Source organism: Podarcis muralis, chromosome 1 (genome assembly GCF_964188315.1).
Source record: "Podarcis muralis chromosome 1, rPodMur119.hap1.1, whole genome shotgun sequence".
Classification (NCBI taxonomy): domain Eukaryota; kingdom Metazoa; phylum Chordata; class Lepidosauria; order Squamata; family Lacertidae; genus Podarcis; species Podarcis muralis.
In genome coordinates this window covers 95,578,669-95,598,377 of record NC_135655.1, presented here as the reverse complement: position 1 = coordinate 95,598,377, position 19,709 = coordinate 95,578,669, and the positions used below count along the sequence as shown (strand labels likewise).

At 39.4% G+C, this 19,709-nt stretch overlaps 1 protein-coding gene and 1 long non-coding RNA gene across 9 annotated transcripts in view; one reads left to right on the top strand and one right to left on the bottom strand.

The window, feature by feature from the left end:
* Positions 1–19,709, top strand: part of NCKAP5 (NCK associated protein 5) — a 604,332-nt gene that overhangs the window by 235,397 nt on the left and 349,226 nt on the right. For all 7 annotated transcript variants that reach the window (XM_028744493.2, XM_077935496.1, XM_077935485.1 and 4 more), the window contains one exon: positions 2,217–2,290. In XM_028744493.2, coding sequence (XP_028600326.2) covers positions 2,217–2,290 — 74 coding nt within the window. The remainder of the gene's footprint in view (positions 1–2,216; positions 2,291–19,709) is intronic.
* The window catches only part of LOC114604485 (uncharacterized), a 64,975-nt gene that overhangs the window by 43,010 nt on the left and 2,256 nt on the right, over positions 1–19,709 (bottom strand). For both annotated transcript variants that reach the window (XR_013394488.1, XR_013394487.1), the window contains exon 2: positions 12,142–12,325. This is a non-coding gene — a long non-coding RNA (uncharacterized LOC114604485). The remainder of the gene's footprint in view (positions 1–12,141; positions 12,326–19,709) is intronic.

The following is a 19,709-nucleotide window of genomic DNA, read 5'->3' as shown; positions in this document are numbered from 1 at the left end:
TTTGATTTTCAAATCTTTCTGTATGGTGCATGTAAACTTTAAAGGCATTTGCCAATTTTTCACTGACTTAGTATTAGAATATGTCGTCTGCTTTGGTTTCTAATAAATTTACCAACAGAACTGCAAAACTAAAATGTTGTTGGCATCCGTCTGTTTCAAGAGACAATGGAAGAGGAGGCATAATGAACAGGTTAAGTGACACTCTCTGTACTGGGTGGCTTTTCCTGGTGGATGCCACAAGCTGGGGCTGCCAGCATGGGAAGGGATGCTTGTGTGGAAGGAGTTGCAGGGGAAAGCAGGAAGCCATGTAAACAATACCCCCCTCATTTTCTGCAGTGGGGGGTCTCCACTGTATTCTATTGATGGAATGGCAAATCTGGATCCAACTCTGATTTAAGCATGCTTCACCATTTGTTATTTTTTATATGGCAGAAATAGTTCTAATTATACAATGCCTACTGGCATGGAACATGGCCCAGTGTATGCCATAGTGTTATCCAAAGCAAAAGTCAAAATCAAAGCTCTGAGCCGCCACAGGCTAATTTGCAATGCAACTGATTATTAACATGGAATTTGGTCTTTTTAAAAAGGAAAGCACAGTGATTGCTTAAGTTGTTTCCTTGTGTATGTTTTATGGTGGTGTCTTTCAATTAAGGTATCTACTGAGATGTTACTGGGGAATTCCTGAAATTGCTGGGAAAATAAAAGGCACCCACTATACATGAAATACGATAGTGGTTCTCTTGTAACATATATCTTCATGTTGAAAAGAGATGTGGCACTGATGCATTATTCATGACACTTCCACCTTGCACTTTTCAATTATGAGGAGAAATGGCTGAACAAAGACCTGTCATTACACAATACACAATTCCACAGTCACATGCCTTCTCAATCAATAATAAAGCCTGCCAAACAACCCATGTGTGGAGAAAGATATTTTCCTCAAAGGGGTGCATCTCTTGTATTTGGGTGAGTACAGAAAACATCAGAGAAGTTCTGATGACACATACTGTTGCATTATACACTTTGCATATTATTAAAACCTTTCTTGAGAAAAGATACACAGCAATGTAAGCATTGTGTGTAATGAAAAGCAGCATTGATTACTAGCTCCTTTTGATTGCATTTAATATTGAAATCATGATGAGTTTTTTTTAGAAGTTTAACTGTTACGGCGGGAAAAGAGTTATGTTGTTGTATTTCTTTTACTATATAATCAATTGATTCATGGCTTGTAAAATGTTGGCTTTCATGAAAAAAGCAGTACTTGCACAGAACATTTCAAACATAAAAATATGAGGCAATGGAAAAGAGATTTCATGTAAACATTGTTGAATATGTTACTTAAAAAAAAAGAGGAATGTGTACAATTTAATGTACTCTTCTGTGCTGAGTATAAGTAGCTAGCTGCCCAGAGTGGCGGGGGCAATCCAGTCAGATGGGCAGGATACAAATAATAAAATTATTATTACTCATACAACCATGAACCTCCTTTAACAAGTTTATAAATTCATTTTACCCATTTTAAAGCAGTAAATATATATATAATGATATAGTACAGTGATTAAGTACATTGTAGTGATTAACTTCTGGTTGCCTTTTTTGCTTGTTTACATTGGGTGAGATCCAGACTTTGCCTTCTATAGAAAGGCTGTTTCCAGATCAGTGTGGTTGGTGGCACTGGGAGATACAAAGGAAAGGTTCCTCACTCCCCTTTGCTGCCAGCAGCAAAGTCTGGATCCAGCCCATTTATCTAAAAAGTGGCACAAAGTGTTTCAGATCGGTAGAAGATGATAAGATGTGGGCACTCCCAAACTCTTACAAATCTATTATTGCCTTTACAACAGCTATTGAACATGCACATGAATTAAATTAATATGCTTTTCATGGCCATATTATTTGTGACTTAGGATATCCATGGTGGGATCTCCATTTTCCCATGCCATTTCCTCAAAGCCACTATGAACACTACCTGAATTGATTTTATCTATGTGCTACTGTTGTTTTAAACTCTCTGTCTCTGTCTCTCTGTGTGTATTGTTTCTATTATATTGTAAATTGCTTTGGGATGCCTTATGGGAAGTGAACTAATAGTGACGACAACAACAACACTGCAGGAGAAAATACACATCTGATGAACTACAGTTTTTGTATGATTGAAACCTGCATCAGTTAACACAAATTAATTTGCTGAACAATTTCTTTTATCACAGGAATATATGGACTCAAATAGATACATTGACCATTTGCTGACTCAGCTGGAAGAGCAGCGCTGGAATGTGTGGAGGTAATTATATAAATGATATATGTGTGAGCCAATTCATATTTACTCAGAAGAGGTACTGTGGAGTAGAGAGGGAGAAATCTGTCAGTTTCAGTTGTTCACATTAATTTTGGTTCTTCTCATTTCCCCATTTCCATGTACATTTGCAATCAAAGCAGGAAGTCCATATGAAAATTTGTGTGCATTTTTCATTAGCATTTCTTTCAGTGTTTCATTTCTGTATGCAGTTTTGCCTGGTATATACATTTTTTGCGATTTCCCCATAATAGAATGAATTTTGTGCATTGTTTTCACTTATATACACATTTCTGCATGCACTTTTCGGTAATGTATGTATTTTTGTGTGCATTCTTTGGTTGGAGAACTACAATGCAAAATTTGGAGAAGGGCAGGGTTTTCTTTCACATGTTGTTTTGGAAAGTTCACTTTAAAATATGAACCAAATGAATTTCTCCCCCATCTGTGTTGTGAAGGCAATCTCAAACGTAACAGCCAAGTATTGGAATCGTACCTCAACACATCTGCTGAAAAAGATCAAATCTTTATTCATAAGTACTTATCCTTATCTGATATTTAATGTTGGATGATATACTGTAATACTGTGTCAGATTGACTGACAGCATGATGAGCTTGTTTTCTTGATCCATCTGGATATGGTTGTTATTTTTAATTGCACTGCCTTTTTCTACGATACCAATTGCATAGCTCACTTTGCTCAAACTGATGCTTAGCTTCCAACTGGAATAATTGGCTACATTTTCACACACTTGCTTGAATCCTCTATGTACTTACCTAGGAGTAAATCCCAGGGCTTGCTTCTTAGAATCAGTAGAGTTGGAAGGGACTCCGAGGGTCATCTAGTCCAACCCCTTGCAATGTAGGAATCCTGCCCACAGCCATCCCTGGGTGGGCTTGACCCACCAACCTTCTGGTTAACAGCCAAACACATTGACCCATTGTGCTACCTGAGGGTAAGGAGACTTTAAAGGCAAAGACTTGGTATCAAAAGTAGCTCTAAGCCTCTTGTTCTAATAGCACAATGATTTACTCTTGTGCAAGGGAATGTTCCCACCTCTCCTACCCCTGCATCCCCTAGAATCTAGATCAAAGGCTGGGTTCCTTCCAGCCTTCTGGAGGAGGGTGCAGGCTATATCCAGTGGGGGGGGGGTAGTTACGTTTTGCAAGTGATAATCTGTGCAGTAATGGAACAAAGGCATTGTGCCATCCATTATGTTCAAAAATGTAAATGTAGACACTGAACCAAAAAACCAAGGCAATCTTATGATCAAAAATCTAATTGAGTACAATAGGACTTATTCCTAAGAAACTAAGAACAGGACTGCAGCCTCAACAATGCAATACAATACCTTATCTACTCAGAAGTAGAGGCCGACTCTCAGATAAAGAAGCTTAGAATTGTCACTGTAATTTTAATATTATTTGCTATTCCAATGCATTTAGTTTAGACTTTTAATGGTATAATAAAATAAATAAAATACATCTAAATTAAAGCTATGACCCATAGGTGAGCAACACTGACAAGAACAACCCTAATGCTTGTTGGAAACTGTCCTGATGATGATGATGAGTCAGTGGAGGAGCTTGTAAGAAGCTGGTCTGGGACTGTTAGTAATAGAAGGTGACTGGCAGGCAGGAACTGTACATATCCACTCAAAGGCTAAGAACTAGAATTAGGAGATGAGAGTGGTAATGGATAGGCCCTTCAGAACCTTGGACAGGTCCCAGAGAGTTTACTTGTTGTGTTGAGTACCTGTAGTTGATGTTCACTGAGCCCTTATAGACTCTCTAGGCCTGATTATCCCTCCTAGGCTCCACTCCCCTTGCGGGAAAACAGATAGCCTTCAATGAGCAGCTCTCTGGCCTTCAACCTCTCCATTGTCTCATCAGGTTTATTACTTGAAGTCAAGAGCAGGCCTGGTGGAGAGGCTCTTGAAGAGGCTGATCCTTAGAGTGGAGTCTAGCTCAAGGGCTATGGTCATTGGGGGTTTGGGCTGCTGGATTTGGGTCCAATATCAAGTACCTGATCCATCATGTCTGTGGTCTACTGCAGGGCTCTCCAGATGTTGCTGGACTCCCAAACCCGCTTTCCTCTCTGACCATTAGTCATGCTGACTGGGGATGATGTGAGTCCAGCAATGTCTGGAGGGCCACGGGTTCTCTACCCTAGTCTAGTGGCTCTTCTAAACCAGAATCCAAGGTGCTGTAGCTGCAGTCATCTCAAAAACCATAATTAAAAAGGAAATATTGCAAGAGAAATTGTGTGAATGAATTAAGATAATAAAAGCATGTTGTCTGATTTACAAGTTACAATAAATGGAAAAATTGATGGATGTGTATGGAAGATAAAAATAGTTGTAGGCAGATAAACTTTACTAACTTGGGCAGAACACAATACTTTTCAGGATCAAATCAGTGCTTCCCTGTCTGTGAATCTCCCTGTCAGAAATACTGAATGAAAATAAAATGCTGGTTTTGAATGTAATTTGTATTATTAATAGTTTTGGCATTTATTTCTTTTATTTCAACAATTTTTATATGCTGCTTAACACTGCAGTCTCCAAGTGGTGATGTACAGAAACATGCAGAATCAAGGAGGGAGGGAATCACAACAAAGCGAATGTTTTGTATGTATTGGGATCAAGACTGTACATTGCATTCATAAAGTGAACAAAGGGAGGACGTTTCCCTCCAAATATTTCAGCTTATTGATTTCCATCTCTTAAACATTTCCAATTTCACTGTTTAAGCCATATCCAATTCCTTCTACTCTGAATGATAAAGGGTGGAATCTAACATCATGCTTATATGATTGTTCCATTAGTGCAAGCATTTCTGTTTGCTAGGCCAAATAGTCTCCTCTCTCCTTCCTCTGCATGCTATTCTGGGGTTCTCCTGACCCTCCAGAGTGGATTTGGAGGAGGCCATGGGGTGGGGTGGGGTGGGGAAGCCCAATTGTGCTAGTGCGAGTACTTGCACTGCCTTCCGCAAGTGCGTTAGTTGGATCTGGCCCACTGTGTTGACATAATTTTTCTTGCTGCTAATATTTAAGCCAATACATTTAATCCTGACTCACATTATTCATTTTTAGCCATTTCAACCAAACACGCAAGCAAAGCATTGTGACTGTTATCTTATTTTACAAGTCACTTCGGCTTTATTAGAAGGTCTTTTGTTTTGTTTTTTAAAGAGAGAAGTCTCTGATATGTGGAAGACCATGGGAATAGCTGATGCTATCCAAGGGCAACAGTAGATTGTCTATAGTCAGACAGATGCCCTAATAAATCAGTGTGGACCACTTCTCAGACTTCATTATGCCCTTGATTTGTGGCTGCCACAATTTTAACGTATTGGGTCATTGGGTATTGAACCTGACATTGAATGATAAGCCCCCAGTTTACTCTGGGCTAGCTAATAAAACAGACAGACACAAATTCTGAACATTTAGCTCCTTCAGCATTACTCACAGCCTGGGCTGATTTATGGCAACCAGGCCGAGACAGAGGAGACTAAAAGCGATGTCATGGTGCTCATGCAGAATGTCTATGTTACCACATGTAGAACAGTATGCTAGAAGAGGCTTAATTGGATGTGGGAGAATAAATTTCTTTTCATTTTACAGAGCTTGATAGATTTTGTTTTCTTCATGTGGCATAGCCATCTGTTCTGGAACATGAAAATTTATTGCTACAATCTCGCTCCCCTGAGGACCGGTTATTGTTAGCTCATGTTTCATAACATTTTTCAAAAAAAAGAGAAGAAAAAGATCAAGAACCTGCACTCCAGACTAGTTTTTTCATCAGATTTTGTAAAAGCATAGTAAAGAGTCCTCTCAGCAATCTGTACAAATCCAACTGGCTTCAGCTCCCTCCATATTTCCTTCTATACTTTTTCAGTTGGTTGTTGTGGAAGATATGAGGATAGGGATGAAATAGCAAGATAAAGCCAGAGGTCTGGATCATTTTAAGACAAGGCTATTTCTTTTCTTTTATTGATTATTGTTGTTATTGTTAGTGTTAGTGATCATGCTTTGAATATGCCGATGCTCTATTTGCAGACTTGGAAAACATTTTCATTTGCAAAGGAGCTCCAATTCATTCCTAATTTAACTTCATAATATATAATTCGAAACAGGCAATAGGAGCCAACTCCTAGGGCCTTTGGGGGGCTTCAGCCCCCCCAATAAAGTATTTGAGGGGGGCAGGCTCCCCCCCCAGTTGATGGCCATTCCCATTCAAATGGTGTTTGTGCACTGAGTCGTGTGATCAATTATGTCAGGCGGGACTTACCTGGGCCCCCGCAATATTTCATTCAAGTTGGCACCCCTGCAAACAGGCACGAGCCATCTTTGTTTAGTGATACTCTTTTTATAAAATATTATTTGAGCTTTGTGCCTATTCACATTCTTTTGATGTCGCTTGCATACTATACATATACTATGTATTGTGAGACCATGTGGGGGTGGGTAGCAGGACTTGTTCTATAGATAGAAATGTTTTAGAATTGTTCACAAATGCATTTCCCTGCTACACCTGTGTCATATCCCTGAAGTATGAGAATAACAGGTGCTTGGAAGCTGAAGTGACTGTTCCTCAACCCCAATCCCCATTTTCTAGGGCAGAAAGATTTGAGGTGAGCTTTAGTAGTGTTAAGATTTCTAACAGTTCAGTTTTATAAATACAATATAGCTTGATCAGTCTAGTCCTTTATATAAACCAGGATTCCTGAAGGCCCTGAATGCTGTCTAGAGAGCAGCGGGAAAAAGTTGGGAGTACTTTAGCTGGATAATCCTATAGATATGGATACCACATAACTGTCCACCTTTGTCAGCTTAAACCTTGAGCTCTTCTTGGTTGTGAGGTTGTATGAATGCAGGACACAATAAACTCCAGATCAGCTTCCCACATTGGGTCCTGAAGGCAGTATTGCCCCCATTTCTCTTCCTATCTGCTATGTAAACTGTGGTTTTAGATCTCCATTAGCACATTCAACAGAGGGACGGGGGTGGCGCTGTGGGTTAAACCACAGAGCCTAGAACTTGCCAATCAGAAAGTCAGCAGTTTGAATCCCCATGACGGGGTGAGCTCCCGTTGCTCGGTCCCAGCTCCTGCCAACCTAGCAGTTCGAAAGCACGTCAAAATGCAAGTAGAAAAATAGGTACCGCTCTGGCAGGAAGGTAAACAGTGTTTCCATGCGCTGCTCTGGTTCTCCAGAAGTGGCTTAGTCATGTGAGCCACATGACCTGGAAGCTGTACACTGGCTCCCTCGGCCAATAAAGCGAGATGAGTGCCGCAACCCCAGAGTCGGCCACGACTGGACCTAATGGTCAGGGGTCCCTTTACCTTTAGCACATTCAAATCTTGAAAATGTTCCATGCAAGGCCTTATTTTTAGAAACATGACATGAGATGGTAACCCTGAGTCTGGCCTGGATCACTTCAAACTGAATATTCAGTCTTCCCTCTCTAGAAAAAAATGTTCACTAGAAAACTAGGCATAAAGGCAAAGGGTTTCAGTATAGTAGTTTCCCTGACATGCACAGTTTCCTAGGATTTTTTTGTATACAGAAGCATTCTGAAGTGATACAATCCAGACATAAGTTTACCAACTGAACTGTTGTTTTTGTAAAAAACAGAAATAGGCTACAAAAATATTATCTGAGTCCTACTGAAATATATGGTAACACTCCAGTTGGTTTTAATGGATCTAAGTAACATTACAAAAGGATAAAGGGGACGCAGGAGGCGCTGTTGTCTAAACCATTGAGCCTCTTGGGCTTGCCAGTTGGAAGGTCGGCGGTTCAAATCCACGCAACAGTGATGAGCTCCTGTTGCTCTGCCCCAACTTATGCCAACCTAGCAGTTGTAAAGCACACCAGTGGGAGGGTAAATGGTGTTTCCGTGTGCTCTGGCACTCATCACGGTATCCTGTTGCGCCAGAAGCAGTTTAGTCATGATGGTCACATGACCCAGAAAGCTGTCTGTGGACAAACACTGGCTCCCTCGGCCTGTAGTGAGATGAGTGCCACACCCCATAGTTGCCTTTGACTGGACCTAACTGTCCAGGGGTCTTTTACCTTTACCTTTTACCTTTACAAAAAAATACAATTACACTGTTTATATTTTAAAATACAGTAAATACATAAAGATAAACCTGATTTCATGCAATTAAGAAAGAAATGGGTAGAAAATATTTTTAATTTTTGCTTAAGGATTCAGCTATCTATCTATCTAATTTAGGCTGTCTTCTCTTACTATCCCGGAGTTTCATGGGAGGGCCTTTTGACATAATGCAGGATTAAAATTAATTTCATGTTAGTGGGAACTTCAGGTGAATGCCAGTGGGTAGCTTATTATTATTTTGTATCGACTTTAATTAGAATCTTGTGATACTCTTTTCAAGCATAAAACCAATTCTTGTAATGTGTCTGATACTACTTCTAATTTAATCCACTGTTCTGTAACTGATTTAAATTTTTCATTGGCTTTATTTATCCAAATAACTTAAGGGGAACCTCTGGGAAGAGATTGGGATCATTCTGGTTGTTCAAGAACAAAAAAAAAATTATTTAGGAAACAGTAAGGGAACTGATGGGTGCCTCTGAAACCACAGTTGCTGGCAGGTGCCTTAATCTATATCTAGAGGAGCAGATTAGGAAGTAAAGAGCAGAGTCCTGTGGGTCAGGCACTAATAAAGACTAATCTGTGCAGAGATACAAACTCCAAGGATTAGTGATGAAAAGTTTGCAAAAACTCAAAAATGAACAAGGGATCACAGAACCTGAAAGATGAAGTGTTTTAAGAAAGCCAAATGCATAATCAGCAATAAGCCCAGAGCAGCAGCTGAGGCTAAAATATTTGTTTTACAGTTCCTACCTATCTACAGTGTCGTCTGAGAGCATAGTTTGTGAGATACAGTTGTTGAACTTAGAACTTTGTATTGATCATGGTCACCTGGTAGCCCTGCACCAGCACTTGACAGATAAATAAGAAGGATACTTACATGAGAGAAGGCTTGGCGACAGACAGTGGGCATTGTAAACATGTTACTGTGAATCTGCATTATTTCGGTGTAGATTCCAGAAGTACTTACTGTGGACCAATACCAGGAAGTTTTAGACTACTGGATACATTACAAAATTTTGAGTATGTAGGATAGCAGCCAAGGGAATACTCAAAATGGATAATAAGTTAGGCATTTACAAAGCATGTGTTTAATAGAATGGGGTTTCTAGAATGGGGTAAATGAGATATATTTGTATATCTGTTGAAAGTATTAGCAGGTCTCTATCCTCTGGAGTTTAATGTTTGCAAGCTAAGGATTGGCAAGTATTAAAGAGGTTGCTTTGTCCTGTAATCAAAAACATCTACTGGGAAAACTTAATTGGTCACGAGCAAAATTACATTGTAGGACTTCTTCATGGAAAAAAGATATTAAGAATAAACAATTGTGATTAGCTGTAAATTGCTTACCTAGAGAAGGATTCCATGGGACTACAAACAAATGGAGAAACCTACTTACTCCTTGCCATTACTGCTACATATCCTTAGGGGGTGGGGAGAAGATTGCTATTTCAAATTTAACTGTAAGTGCAAACTCTACACAGATTTCTAGCAACTTACTTATTCTCTTGTGTCGGACTCTCTAAGAATATGATTAAATAGAGCAATGGACAAGCAGACATAGGGTGAATACAGATGATCATTTACCATGTGGTAAGGCACTACAGTGTGCATATAACTACTCGCTAAGCCACTCATTTTTAATGTTGTGCTTGGTGGTGAGACCTTATTGCCCATTGTTTCTCTGGATTTCTCATTTAGTTGTGGTTGTGTAATTAGTTTCATGGCTTTGTTGAGAAATGTGGAAGACTGGCTTATCACTGCATGAACTACAGGTTTAGTTACCACTTAGTAAAATTGTGATCTATACTTAGTGTTCTTAGAATTGTTAAAAATCATATTCTGCAAAATCCCTGAACCTCAGCTACCCTATAAAACCTCAATCACCCTACAAATGTCATCAAGTCCCATGGATGGGATGGATCTTTTTGACCACCATTAGTCCAGAAGACAACATCTATAATGTCCATACTCTCCAAACTCAGGAAGAAAAGTCCCCAGGGGAGTTTTGACTGCATTTAGCAGTATGTTTCCAGCAATGGGAGCCTACAGCTGCACTGTCTTGGCAGTATCCAAGGCAAAATCATTGTTTGTCCCACCGATGAATCTGACGAGTACTCAGACTGCTCATACATTCTCTAATAGTGGCTTAGGGACTCTTTTTAAAAAATGCTGAACGAAGAAGCAGATTCAAATTTTCCTGTGCAATTTGCTCGTTAGAGCTACATGTATTTTTCGAATAAAACTATTTTCATTTATTCTAATCAGATGTAATGCACAACAACTAACAACTAATATATGCTCCTTACCTGGGAATATGCTCCCATGAACTTACTTCAGAATAAGCATGTGTAGGATTGCACTCGTAAGAGCTGGTTAACACAGGCCAGGGGCAAGTGGTAGTGAGGGACTTGTGGGCCAAATTAGATGCAATTGTTTGAATGTTTTACTTTATTTTATTTGGTGCAAGGAGTGTGCATATACATATTGGGGCTCTGGCAGGGGCAAATGATTAAATCACTCCCTTCCCTGACATTGGATCGGGTACCTATTTGGATTGGGCTCTCCCAGCTGCAATCTACTTTAAAATAAACATTCACTTGCATGAATAATGTCACATCTGTTTTGGCCCTGAGGGTTGTGCCCAGCTGGTATTACCTCTCCACTCCCTCCCAAATTAATTTCTACGTCACGTGTAAACTTAATATAGCTTCTTAAATATTTTTATTTACTGATATGTTGTCTGGGAAATGGTTGTATTGGATAAGGGCATCAGGCAGCAAGGGCAAATTTCAAACAAATACTGTAAAAAGTTACCCTATCTTGCATAGGAATCCATTCCTGATGTGCAGTGTAACCTGATGGGTGTTTACTTAGACATAAGTACTACTGATTTCAATGAGTTCTTTGTGTTCCCAAGTAAGCATGCATAGGACTGTAGCATCAATTTTTTGTGTCATATTAGTGACTGATTGAAGGGAAAACTGTGAACTTAAAAGTTATCATGGCCTTTAACAGGCACATTTTACTCCACAGTTTTTCCTCTTAATGCTACTTACAGAAGTCTTACCAGAGCAATAAATGAGAATTTCAAGCTGAAATGGTTAACACTGGCTATTATTTTTTTTAAGCCATTCTGTCTATTTGCTTACTATATTATCAGATTGTAGTGAACATATATTCCGTTTTAAAGCATAGCTTTATTAAGATGATTCTGAAAAGGATCATATAACTGAACTATTTATATAAATTTTAGTTCCTTCAACCTGCACATTGTACTAAGTGATATAAAAACTAGAAAATCTATTGACCAAATTCACAGCAAGCTTCATAACAAAGCAAGCAAGCAAACAAAAAGCAGAAATGTAAACAGGTGTATTTCTTGGAATTTTTTCTTTTAATTAGAGGCTTTGAGCAAAATATATTCTTTAGACTTATGTCATAAATAAATATAATCTATTCTACTAAGCTGAAAGGCACAAACTCCAGCAGGGAAAAGGGCAGATAACCTCATAGACATATGGATGTTTGTTCAAATACATGCACAGACCAAAGGAAAGTACGTGGAACAATTAAATATGCAGTCCTGGGAAGTTTTCCTTTGTTTGTTTGTTTTCAAGGCTTGCTTTCTTAAGAACGAACTCTTATGTATTCAGATGTGCTTACAACTTTCAAAGGTTTAAAGGGCTAGAAAAATGTTGGGATTTGATTTTACCTGATCCCATCTGTGTAAGGCAGATGGTTATTGTCTGGATCTCTTGAACTGTAGTCCATGGTTCAGTTGAAGGGCAGTGGGCACAGCATGCATAGACAACTGTATCACCGCATGAGTTAAGCACAGGTCCACTCAAAGGAATGGTGGCTTTGGGGTGGGGGAGGATATTGGATTACATGCAAATCTAAAATAAAAAATAAAAAATTATCCAGCTTAGAGATTCATTACTGAATGAGATCATTGAGATCAAAGTATCAAACAAAAATGCAAATGTATTTATCTGTTGTAATACAAGCTGTCTCTGTGAAGCCCTGGAAACATTTCCTGTCCTTACATTTAAAAAGAAAGGGATTAAGTGCTTTCAAATGTATTAAATATTCAGCATTGAAAATCCCACAGAAATACATATCTATATCTATATCTATATCTATATCTATATATATATATATTCTAATATATTATGATTGTGCCACACTATTGAAGATATTACTCATTAAAAGAGTGTATTGAAACTGCTGTTGAAGTGATATACAGCAAATGTCCAACTCCTAAGACTTGATGATCCAGCAAAGCCATTTTATTTATTTTTTACAGGAGGCTTATAAATTGTTAAAAGGTGCAACATCAAAATCGCTGCTGGTCTGTAATTTTGCAGTCACGTTATGCTAACAGCCAAATACCACGTCGGTGGAAATACTTAAGGTTAGGAATAATTTTATGTGCATTGCTTATATACATATGAAAGTCAAAGAGAACATATCACGGTGTTCTGTTGCGCCAGAAGCGGTTTAGTCATGCTGGCCACATGACCTGGAAAGCTGTCTGTGGACAAACACTGGCTCCCTTGGCCTAAAAGTGAGATGAGCGCCGCAACCCCATAGTCGCCTATGACTGGACTTAACCGTCCAGGGATCCTTTACCTTTATTTTATGACCCTAGCACCATATCCAATCATTATAAGTGATTATGATGGTGGTGTACCAAGTGACTTCTGCTGATAATAATATTCTTCATGCTTTTCCCCCCATATAGTGGGTCAGCATGTTGAAAGGAGCCTTGGAGCTGCACATTTAGCATGCCCCCTCCAAATCACACTGTTCTTCTTGCCCCCACCATTGCATTTGATGTGTTGAGAACAATGTTTACAGCAATGAACCTTTCCTGGGTGTGGAGGCTCCCTGCTTCAAACTTTTGTTTGTTTGCTTCTTTGTTTGACTTATTAATTGCTCCAGGGAGAGGTTTCTAGGTAACATACAATGAAACAAAATTAAAACATCTAAATGTGATAAAATGTGAACTACTAGTAAATAAAAACAAGCCGAAGTACAACAAAACTTCAAATTTAACACAGTAATATCAGATTAAGAACCCCACCCAGATACACACAGAGACCAATCATTAGAATTGAACAAGAACTAAAAAATAAGTAACATTAAAATGTTAAAAAGTAATTAAAGGGCTTGGGAGAAGGGGAAGGTGTTTGTCTGATGTGGGAAGGATATAAATGTATGCAGCAGGAGAGCCTCCCAAGGGATAGCATCCTATAGAAACTCTTTATAGTTGGGAGGGAAATAGTAGAGGTGATGAAGATGAGTGATGATTTAAGGAGCTTCTTGGCTATCAGTAGCTGGTGGTATTCCATCAAAAGAGTGTTTGAAGGTGTAGACTAGACTGTCTATCGAAAGTTAGCTGTCAGATGCTCAACCTGCACTTCAAAGCTCACTTCAGGTGGGAGACTGTACAGAGGTCAAGTCTAGAATACTTCCTTACATACTCCCTTAACATTAAGAAATCTTGATTCCTATTCTCTTATTCCTGAGTTATAGGAACCCAATCCTGACCAAAAGACATGTCTTGGTTTATCTAAAATTCTAGGCTTAGTGAGTGACAATACTGGCATAGATACAACCTTCAGGGCAATCTGGTTCAGCATTTGATGTGGTACTTGTGTTTTCAGCTTAAATCATGGTACTTTGCCAAACATCTTCTATCAGATTTCTAGTATGTGTCTTCGGCATGCCTCAAAATGCACCCTTTCTCTAGAACCTTATTTATATGGTCATCAACTGTGTTTTTTTAAAGGCAGTGAAAATAGTCACTGTTGATTAAGTGGAAAACATTTTTGTTTAGAAGATTGCAATTGCAAAAAAATGCAAACATCCATGTTAGGCAGCATTACATTAAAAGATTTCAGGCCATTCTTTGGATAAAGATTTTTGCTTGAACTTGAATATGCACTAACACTTGGGACTCCATACATGGTGAAATACACTGTGATACAGATGTGTCAGTTGTACAGTGGTTGTTGTTGTTGTTGTTTAGTCGTTTAGTCGTGTCCGACTCTTCGTGACCCCATGGACCAGAGCACGCCAGGCACCTCTGTCCTCCACTACTTCCCGCAGTTTGGTCAAACTCATGCTGGTAACCTCGAAAACACTATCCAACCATCTCGTCCTCTGTCGCCCCCTTCTCCTTGTGCCCTCCATCTTTCCCAGCATCAGTGTCTTTTCCAGGGAGTCTTCTCTTCTCATGAGGTGGCCAAAGTACTGGAGCCTCAGCTTCACGATCTGTCCTTCCAGTGAGCACTCAGGGCTGATTTCCTTAAGAATGGATGTGTTTGATCTTCTTGCAGTCCATGGGACTCTCAAGAGTCTCCTCCAGCACCATAATTCAAAAGCATCAATTCTTCGGCGATCAGCCTTCTTGATGGTCCAGCTCTCACTTCCATACATCACTACTGGGAAAACCATGGTTAAGTACTTAATTCGTTCCGGAGGTCCGTTCTTAACCTGAAACTGTTCTTAACCTGAAGCACCACTTTAGCTAATGGGGCCTCCTGCTGCCGCCGCGCCGTCAGAGCACGATTTCTGTTCTAGTCTTGAAGCAAAGTTCTTAACCCGAGGTACTATTTCTGGGTTAGCAGAGTCTGTAACCTAAAGCATCTGTAACCTGAGGTACCACTGTATATGAACTGGAACATTACAGCTATCCACTTCAGCTAGTGAGAAGTCAAAAGTTTAGGATCCATTTAATAATGCAAAAGCTATGTCCAGCTCAGACTACATAAGCATTCTCTAAAATAGCCAATTGTTTTATGGTATACTTCTTGTTGGTATACTTCTGCCGCTGCGCCGTCAGAGCACGATTTCTGTTCTCATCCTGAAGCAAAGTTCTTAACCCGAGGTACTATTTCTGGGTTAGCAGAGTCTGTAACCTGAAGCATCTGCAACCTGAAGCGTATGTAACCCGAGGTACCACTGTAATATGGAAACTTCAGAAGCAACTTTTACTTAAGAATACCCCCCTTTCCCAAATTAAGTTCAGAAAGAGAGCAAAAATGAGAGACATGTTCTATAATGTTTTATTGGAGTTTACAACTGTTTTGTTTCATGACTCTTTGATAATTACAACTAGCTATTTATATTGTAACGTTATATACGCTTGTGTTCTAGCTCTTAGAACTAGTAAAAATCGTTACGTGGATTATTTTCAAGAGTAAATGATAAAATATTGCGGCTTTCTTATCAGCTGGTTCAGGTGTCGGCAACCTAAGGCCCATGGGCCACAAGCGGCCCACAGGGGTCATTTAACTGGCCCCTGAGCCGCCCCCGAACTGAGCCACCCGCTCGGTGAGTCCCTGTGTGCTGTGCTGAACCAGTGCAACACTGGGACTCACTTCCGTGGCGCCGGAAATTGCGTCTGCACAGACGCCGGAAATCGTGGGCACGCTGGAGTGAACCGGCCCAGGCGAGGTAAACCTTGCTGACCCCTGGGCTAAATGCACACCCTGAAAATCAAAGCAACATTCTAAGCAGGACTCTCTAGCAGTCAATGTTGGTTCTCTATCCCTAACCTAAATCTCAGCGATGCTCAGTGTTCAGTCTGAAAAAGCTGTTTTTTGAGCAGAGATTTCAGAGACATTCCCCAGGTGGATATCAGTGGGGTTTTTTAATCAAAAAAATACATATGAAATCACTGCTTGGCTTTGTTTCCAGCTGACAGAACACTTCTGTATGCATTTACTTACATTTAAATGGAATTTGATTCCAAGTAAATGTGTTTAGGAATGCAGTGTGTGTCTATCTTTGCTCAGTTCTAAAAATCCCAGAGTGTTCTTTGGCTGGAGAAAGGGACATTCCTTCTCCAAGATCTGGCACTGAGGAAGAAAATCATCTGTGACACATGTGTGGAATCCTCTTGCCACTGTAGGACAGCTTTCTCATCTCACTTTTTTAGGTCCCAGTGCACTGGGCAACAAAACTTTGCACAGTTCTATACTGGTTTTTCAAAAATAAATAAAATGAAACTTTATGCAGGGGCTTCCTTTGTTCTTTTCTCTAAATAAAAATTGGAATGGTTGGGGAAAGGTTAGTGAAATCTGACAGGAATGAAGAAGAGTGTTAAGGGGGTAGGGATACAAGGAATAGGTGGGGATGAGTAATTTTGTTGTTTTTAAAAAACGAATGAAACGTACACTAACAAGATTGCTATTTCCACATGTGTACACACACACACAATCCAACCACCCAAATACACAAGTATTACATAAGACTATGCAAATATTTACTGCATAAGGCAAGGACTATAAAGATCAATTAGACTTCATGCTCTTTTATGGGTTATATAGACTCTCTCCCCGTGTATGTGTGTGTGTGTGTGTGTGTTCTGCCCTTGTGTACAAAAGAGCATTGGAAATTTAAGATGAGTTTCTAGAAATTTATTAGTTATGGTTGAAATCTCATTTGATGAAGCCATGTTTTAAGACAGACTTTCTACATGTGATGTCTTGGAGGTGCTGAACTTAGGTTCCCTTCCACTGGAACTAAACTTATCTCTGCCCTACTCTAGTTTTTAACAGGTCAGGATCCGACTGTCATTAACTACTGCAGTACAGACAACACTTTGGACTCTGAATTTGCCCACCTATTGGGAGAGCTCAGTGGACCATTCTCTATTTTTACAAGCATTTTTCTTCCACAGAAGCTATGTCTAAGAATTTGTGGTTCATATTATGATGGACCTTAGATTAAAGAGCAAGCTGCTAGCAAGAGTTCTCTTCCCTGTATTTGAAAAAGTGTAATGGTTTTTCTCATTAAAAAGAACCCCTTTGGATCAGACCAAAGGCCCATCTTGCACAGCATCCTGTTTTCACAGGGGTCAACTAGATGCTCATGGGAGTCCACAAGCAGAACACGAGTGCAACAGTATCCTCCCAAACAACATTTTTGGCTGACCAACTTCACCTACAATTTTGTCCATTACATTGGGCAATGTCCAGGCCTCAGTACCTGCATGAACAGAGCTTTTTCTTTTTTATCTGGCTTGATTCTAAAAGCCATCACCACTACATCTCTGTAAACTTACAGGATCAATCCCCTACACATTTTTTTTCCTAACATGAAAGTTGAGGAGACTGTCCAGTTATAGCATGATTTCCTGTTGTGAAGTTACATGATGTGAAAATAGTGTACAGTGTTACCAGACTTTTGAGATAACATGTTGTTATTTTTAATTTGTAAGATGTTATCTACTGAAAAGAGTGGAAATTGTTTTAATTGAGGGCTGTAGTTGGATCCCACACTTTTCTATGAACATTTGTAATAAAGAACCATGTGTGGGCAGAAGTATTTGCTTTTTCTCTGGACCAACTCTGCTGTTCCTACAGGGAAGTCATGCTAGCTAAGATGGAGCCAAGCAGATCCTTTTTACAAATGTTATTGGAGTACCATGAATTTACTTTGTCCACCAAACAACTGTCATTGGTAGGATGCAGCGGACAAAATCTGCTTTCATAAAAATCCATGCTGACTGAATGCAATCTTACTTTTCTCTCATTAAGCTGCATTAATTGAGCCCCACATCAGTGTTTCCATTACTGTACCCAAAATCAATGCTGAGCTAACTGGCTTGTAATTAGCAAGGTAACTTTCGAAGCAAGGACTATTGATAGTATGATAACAGTTTGTTGCAATGGCATTATTATTTTTTATTATGTCAGAGGCTTAATGTACTGTGAATCCAATTACGAACTTTGATGTTTATTAACTGAGGACAAGGGAAACTGTGCTCTGTAGCCACAACCCAGTAGGTCACTTGTGCATATATATGACTTTATTGTCTCTATTCTAAATCTGCTCTTCTGGGGGAGGAGGTGTTTATGTATTTAAATTTAGATGCATGCTTAAGTCCTTTATCGAACTGGGGCCTGGATTACTCTACTTCCTTCCTTATAGCTTAGAAACTATGTTTCTGTCGTTTATTTGGATTAGCTTCCTTATCTTACATTCCTTTGCCACTTCTAGCTCACTAGTCTTATGTGCATCTTTTATTTCTCCAGCAAGAGACATTCTCCTAATTGGCAAGAATACAGAGTCTTTTACCAAAATGCCGCCAAGTTCCTTCATTTGACATTTAATCTAAATAAGTAGACCTGGAAATCTTCCTGGAAGTAACTTTTATTTTTTTTGCAGACATAGCACAATAAATGTGTATATACAAGAATCAAGCCCCCCCCCCCCAAACGTTCTAAGGATTTTTGCACTTATCACCACATTATAATAAGATGTAGTTACTAGGCAGAAGTTCTTCACCTACTAGTAGTGACTTTTTTTGGTGTCTGCTTAGAAATAAGATCTGCACGTACTTTTATAAAATACTGTGGAGATGAGCATTCCCCATTCAAACACAGCATCCACATGTAGAGGGGCCCCACTCTCTAAAAGAGTCTTATTTTCATTGCCTTACTATGCCATCTAGGCAACAGAACAGCCTAGAAAACAAGAAGTCTCCATGTATATTTTTTATATCTTCCTCCAACCAACTCAATCTGCTCAGTTTTTAAGCTCTACAATTTGTAGAACCTCTTAGAGCGGGTTGGTTGGTGATACTAGGACACACAGGCTGCATACACACCATACATTTAAAGCACCCCCACAAAACCCCCCCACAAATCCTGGAAAGTGTAGTTTAGGATTCCTAGGACCCTTAACAAATTATAATTCCCATGATTATTTGTGTGTGCACTTGTGCACTTTAAATGTATGGTGTGTATGTAGCTACACAGATCTCCCATTTCCTTATAGGGACATTGTGGAAAACTTGAAGCACAAAGGGTTTTTTTAAAACAACAACAACAACAACAACAACAACAACAACACACAAATATTTCCAATAAAACAATTCCAAAATAACATATACAGCATAAATGTATCTAAACAGTATAGTTATACATAACAATGCAAGGTAATGAGGAGTTCTATATTATATTTTTTTTGCATTTCCCTGATACTTAGGTCATATTGGGAACAGTACTATCCTTAAAAAGTAGTACAGTGGTACCTCGGGTAACATACACTTCAGGTTACATACGCTTCACGTTACAGACTCCGCTAATCCAGAAATGGTACCTCGGGTTAAGAACTTTGCTTCAGGATGAGAACAGAAATTGTGCTCCAGCAGCACCAGGAGGCCCCATTAGCTAAAGTGGTACTTCAGGTTAAGAACAGTTTCAGGTTAAGAACGAATCTGGAACGAATTAAGTATTTAACCTGAGGTATCACTGTATCTCC